We start from the raw sequence: 6,031 nt of genomic DNA, 5'->3' as shown, positions 1-6,031 counted from the left end.
AATATGAATAAGATTGCCGTAAACGGTAAAACTGCTTGTGCTACAAACCAGTGAGTTCATAATTAAGATAATACACTAAAATAATATGGTAAGACACACCACTTTGCAATATCAAGCAGCAAAACGAGCTGTTTTGTACAACTAAAATAGCTGGACTTGGATGAACACTGGAAGCCAGACATTACATTTTAAAAATGAACAATTTTACAAATGGCCACGCCCACTCTTACGGGAAAAATAAGGTGGATAGATCAAATACAAAGTGTTCGAAATTTCTTAAAATATTTATTAAAGAGTCCATAGACATCACCTTACATGCTAATTAAATTAGCTTATGTTTTCAGTTAAGACTGTAAACTTATGCTTGCATAAGCTCATATTCCTACTTACAATTCATGTGTCGTAAAACAATCATTAAAAATGAAAATCTAATTACATATTACAACAATGGAAGTCCATATCTCTCACCTGACAAAGAGAATTCATGCAGTTTACACGTTCATACAGTCACAGTATGAAGCATCAAAGTGAATATCTCCCAGACTGCACTCTCTGACCGGAGGGAACAGACTCTTAATGCTACAGGAAGTGTTCCAGAACTTTCTAAGTGCAATATTTCATTCACATCAATTAAAAGTAAGACAGGAACAAAAAAACTGGACTTATAAATTGTTAATGTTCATCTTTGGCCTCAAGTATACAAGTACTACAAATAGCTAAATAGCAAAACTGTCATAAGAATTCAGAATTCATGCGTTTTGAATGAGATTTAACCATGGTAAGTGGACGGCCCTTCCCAATCCTGGCCTATGTGGTTTCGGCTGGATGGCCTGCGACTGCCCATGAATCTCTTCAGTGTTTCTGAGGAACTAGGACGTAACCAGGGGTCTGTGGCAATGGTGTTGATGGAAATGCGCCGGTTGGTTGAAGGAGGAGTCTGTGGCCATAGCTCCTCCCCTTCCTCTGTTGACACTTCCCCTAGATAGCACAAAAGATACATATCTCAGTACTTCTAAGTACATTTATGGCTTTGTGTTTAGCAAGCTAACAGCTTAGCATAGCGCTAACTGATTAAGAAAAGCTTTTGAGTAGCTAAAACAAGATATCACAATTTACATTTTTTTACATCGTGTACTTTGGATTCTAGATATATCCACCCCTAAAAATCAGGCAAAACAGCAAACTGCAGTTGGTCGTGTTAAGCCCAAAGTATTCTTTATTTTGCGTACGGTGCACATGCCATAAATGTCAACATCAGCATAGTACTGTATGTGTGCAGCCCGATGTTGCAAACCTTGCATACTCCGTAACCCTCAGCTCACATATACGCCTTGAATTTTTTTGAACTAATTACTTTGTCCACAAGGTGGCAGCACTGGCCCAGGACATTGCAATCGAAATAGAAATTGATCGATGACAACAACAATAGACAAAACGCTTGCGTGAGAGGGTTAAGAGACACCCACAACTCTAGTTTAAAAGAATACAAAGACATTTTTATCACCCATAACTTCTGGAGAGAAATAGCACAGACACTGGACAAAGTTGAATCTTTCTATTTCGTATGTGTTTAGTCATTCAATTAAATGGAGTAAACTTTGAAAGGCTATGCGTTCTGCTGTATGCATACGCTAAAGGGCCCCAATATACTTAAAGCGAAATCAAAGAATGAACTGATGTGATGTCATTTCGAACAAACATTTCGATCAAACCAAAACTGAGTTCAAAAGAGTTTGCCAAAGAAAACTTTCCAGAAAAGTTTGCTCTGACTGGTAAACACATTAAAACTACCATTCAAACTAAAACTGTTATATGGATGTTTGCTAACAATATACTGCTGCTCAGTTGTTTGAAACAATATATTTTTAACACTAAGCAAAGTGTAAAACTCTGCTGTGCGTATATCAAGACCTTAAGCGACCCCATCAAAACTAAAGTTAGGGTGACCATTAGGGCTGCAACGATAAATCGATGCAGAATCGATTCGTGGATGGATTCTGAGATCTTCCGAATGCATCGCGATTCTCTCTGGAATCGATTCTGATCTTAGATTTTAACAGCAGATGGCGCTCTAATCTAGTTTTTATCCGCACACTCAAATGCTCATGAAAAAATGCTGAAGAGCGCTTGTGCATTTGGCTGAGTCATGTAATTTCACCTCAGCTCAGAATGATTTTATGACGCGAGATTAATGTAAACACAGCCCACTGTGAACACCCTTGTAATTCGCTTCAACCTTTTCGAATTTTATGAATGATTATTTTAGGTTCAAGTGTGTGCAAGGATTTGGAACCAAGCCGAGTACGGCATGCAGCACCATCTGCTGTTCAAAACTAAGCTCAGAATCGACTAGAGAAAGAATCGCGATGCATTCGGAAAATCTCAGAACAGATGCGGAATCATTTCTCGATCCGCGATGCATCGATTTATTTTCCCAGCCCTAGTGACCATACGTGCCCTTTTTACCAGACACATACTAGCCCGGATTTCTATATTGCCTAAAATATCCAGGTTTTGGCTTTGTTTGCACTGTACAGACTGATCGGTGTTATGACATCGAAGTACTGTGAGAGCTGTAGAGAGCAGACGGCTCATTATGCTTTCGAATCGCTCTTGTGGTACTTTGATGCCATACCCTGATCCGTCTGTGCAGTGCCGCTTCAAGTCAAACACCTAATATGTAAGCGCATTTGCATTGCCTTGACGTTCTCTGTAGATCCCTCCTCCTCACATGCCATGATTGGTCGATTATATACAATGCCTGCATGTTATTGGTCAAACTACTTTTCGATCATTACCTTCAGCAAGTATGAAAACAAAGCCAAAACCTGGATATTTTTGGCAATATAGAAATCCTGGCCAGGACGTGTCTGGGAAAAAGAGCATGTGTGGTCACCCTACTAAAGTATACTTTAGGTTTTACATGTTGGTCTCTTCCTGTCAGAGTGTGCCAGATTAAGCTGGAGTGTTGACCAGACTTAACGCCAGTAGTCAAATGTAGTCTGGATGGACAAGACTAACCAACCCTAGGTGATCTCCTTTCGGATTCAGAGCTCCTGACCTGATCTCCAATCATGTTCTCTCATGTTGTTCAGCGATGTCATCTTGTTCTTTGTGCGCTCTCTCAGCCGCTCAATTTCTGTGCTGGTTAGCGAGTGCAGAGACTGACTGTCAGGACTGCTGTCAGGTCGAGCGTACCGGTTTACCACATCCTACCGACAAAACAAAAGTACAGTCATTCAGCACTGGTCAGTCATTCGATGCACATTCTAGCTCTGTTCCAAATCCCAACCCAATGGCTTCTAAATAGTAAGCAGTCTTTAAAGATACCTTGTTTTGACCAAATTCTTAGGCAGGATGCATGTAATCCCATAATGCATTGCAACAATTGGAGTTGTTGCCTATAGCTGTGTCTCATTTAGAAGGCTGCGCCCTCCGGAGGTCGCATTCGAAGGCTGCATACGTCATCGAGGCTGTCTCATTTCAGAAAAGCAAGTAGGACACTCCGAATGCGACCTTCGAATGCGACCTTCTTTCACAGGAATTCGGAGGATGCATGAGGTGTATCCTTCGCTGCTACAGATAACCCACAATTCTTTGCGTCGCCGTAAACAACCGTTGTTAATTTGAAAAATACTGTACGTACGCTGCAGCTCCTCAAACATTGAACAAAATAAAACAAGTAAAAGCATTTTTTTTTTTTTTAATTACTTTCCAAATTTAGAAATCATTTTCCTTCATTTAAGTAGTGTGAGAGCGCAACGGTGCTCTAAATGTATTGGCATAGCAACGTGATACTTCCTGTTTCCTTTTCCGCCTGTCCTACGAAGGCCGTCTCGTTTAATTCTAGGTTGAGGACACTTCGTATATGCATCCTACAGAGGATGCGACCTCCAGAGGATTCGACCTCCGGAGGGCGCAGCCTTCTAAATGAGACACAGCTTCTGTAGAGCGTTCCAAATCAGTCAATTACAAGGTTCCACTGTACTGCTAGATGGACACGTTTGACAGTTGCATTCACATCTCATGTCTTTTGCAGAATCTCACACAATATTGCATTCTAAAAATGTGGTGCTCAAGTTTAAAAGTTCAACTTTTAAAAAGTGTGACTCTATACCTTCCTTTTTCCCCATTCTACTGCCCCACGTTCTGCACAAATGGCCCCTTGGAAGGTAGCTGCCCATGTAGGAAGTAGTCAGCAAGGCAGCTAGGTTTCAGAACAGAGCTAATGACTTTGCCTTGGTCAAGTGAAGTTGTAGTTGTGTATAACTGGGAACTCTTACTTCAGACATGTCTGTCTTCCTAACTGCCGGTCTCGCTCTCTGGTCACGCCGGGATTGCAGAAGGAATGAATCGCCACTGGGTTCTGTGTAGAAACAACTGATTGGTTATTTACAGCTGACAAATGTTCAGCAACAGCAGGCTCTGCAGTCCCTCCTCTCTCGAGATTCTCTCTAGCTCCATCATGCACGAGTCAAGCAATCAGAGCTTGGTAATTGAAACGGAGCAAATAAAATGGCATTTAATGGATGAGACTGAGACTGTTTTGGAAACTCATTTACAAGGTGGCTGCCGATCTCTCTGGGGTGCCGCTGAGGACAGGCATTATCCTCACCCCAGAGTCAATCTCTCTTCTGTCTGGTATTCATAGCTGTCATCCGTCTCTGGTGGCAGTGACAGCAGCTGTCTTACGGCGGTGTCACGCATTGTCTGCTGCTCATACTGACACATACACAACCCTATAATTGTAAAAACTTCCCATAGACGTCTATTGTTTCTAAATGATGTTAATCGATATGCCCCAACTCTAATGCTATCCCTGAAATGTCTTAAATTAGATATCACATTATATTACTAAATTAAAGATGAACTACAGAACTAAATATCACAATACCAAGTTTGGCCTTCACCAGTATATCAAAACACTTCATAGCATAGGTTATTATGATGATAGTCCACCCAAAAATGAAAATACAGTCATTACTTACCCTTACGTCATTCCAAACCTGTATGACTTAATTTTCTTCTGTTTAGCACAAAAGAAGAGATTTTGAGGAATGTTGGTAACCAAGCATTTGGATATTTCTCAAAATTATTAAAATTCCACAAAAGAAATCGTCATACAGGTTTGGAATGACATGAGTGTGAATAAATTACCACTTTTATTTTTGGGTGATTCCTTTAAGTATACTGGTGGGTGTAATCTAAATGTAATCTAAAAGTCTAAACTTTGCATGTGAAAAAGCATTGGTGACATACATTTGTGAGGAAAACACAACCCTCCGTTCTTCATTTTATGGGAACTTACCAATAAAGGCACTCTCTGAGTCTAACAGCAAGTGTCTGCCTGGATCCTGTGCAGAATTCAGCCTCTGGGGGGATCAACACATCAATAAAGATGTCAAGTCAATAACCAGAACCATCAGACAGCGCTAACAGAGTGCAGATACCCCCTTAAAGGGCTCACAAAAATGGGTCACAGAAAAACAAACAAGATTTTTTTGTGATGCACATGCACCAGTGTGTAGACTCTACTCACTTGCTCATGATGCCGCTGCCCTGAAGACACCATGTCAAAGTAATCTGCCCAGGAAATACAGGTACTGTATGAGTCTGCAGTTTTTTAATGTAATTTTCAGTAATTATACATTTTATTTATATAGTACCATTCAAAATGTTTTTTTAAAGAGGTCATATGATGCGATTACAATTTTTCCTTTCTCTTGTTACAAGCTCTTGGTGCATAAAGAAGATCTGTAAAGTTGCAAAGACTAAAGTCTCAAATCCAAAGAGATATTCTTTATAAAAGTTAAGAGTCAACCACGCCTACCTAAAATGGCTTGTTCTAACACGCCCCCACATATCTACGTCACGATGTGGGAAGATTTGCATAACGCCGCCCAAATGTTCATGCAAAGAAAGAAGGCGTAACTTTTATTCTCGCTGTAGTATTGTTGCCGCTGTCGCCATGTTGTGGAGACGCTGTGGGTTTCATTATGAAAGCGAAACTACTTTGTTTGGCCTTCCAAAA

General features: G+C 40.5%; 1 protein-coding gene across 2 annotated transcripts in view; it reads right to left on the bottom strand.

The window, feature by feature from the left end:
• Positions 1–275: 275 nt before the first annotated feature.
• cspp1a (centrosome and spindle pole associated protein 1a) overlaps positions 276–6,031 on the bottom strand; it is a 23,355-nt gene continuing 17,599 nt past the window's right edge. For both annotated transcript variants that reach the window (XM_016495315.1, XM_016495314.1), the window contains 5 exons: positions 5,540–5,583; positions 5,309–5,372; positions 4,284–4,366; positions 3,062–3,212; positions 276–978 (listed from right to left, as the gene is read on the bottom strand). In XM_016495315.1, coding sequence (XP_016350801.1) covers positions 770–978; positions 3,062–3,212; positions 4,284–4,366; positions 5,309–5,372; positions 5,540–5,583 — 551 coding nt within the window. In that variant the 3' untranslated portion in view covers positions 276–769. The remainder of the gene's footprint in view (positions 979–3,061; positions 3,213–4,283; positions 4,367–5,308; positions 5,373–5,539; positions 5,584–6,031) is intronic.

This window comes from Sinocyclocheilus anshuiensis, unplaced genomic scaffold (assembly GCF_001515605.1).
Source record: "Sinocyclocheilus anshuiensis isolate Anshui unplaced genomic scaffold, SAMN03320099.WGS_v1.1 scaffold110, whole genome shotgun sequence".
Lineage (NCBI taxonomy): Eukaryota > Metazoa > Chordata > Actinopteri > Cypriniformes > Cyprinidae > Sinocyclocheilus > Sinocyclocheilus anshuiensis.
The sequence above is the reverse complement of the archived record's forward strand: the minus strand, read 5'-3'. Positions and strand labels throughout refer to the sequence as shown.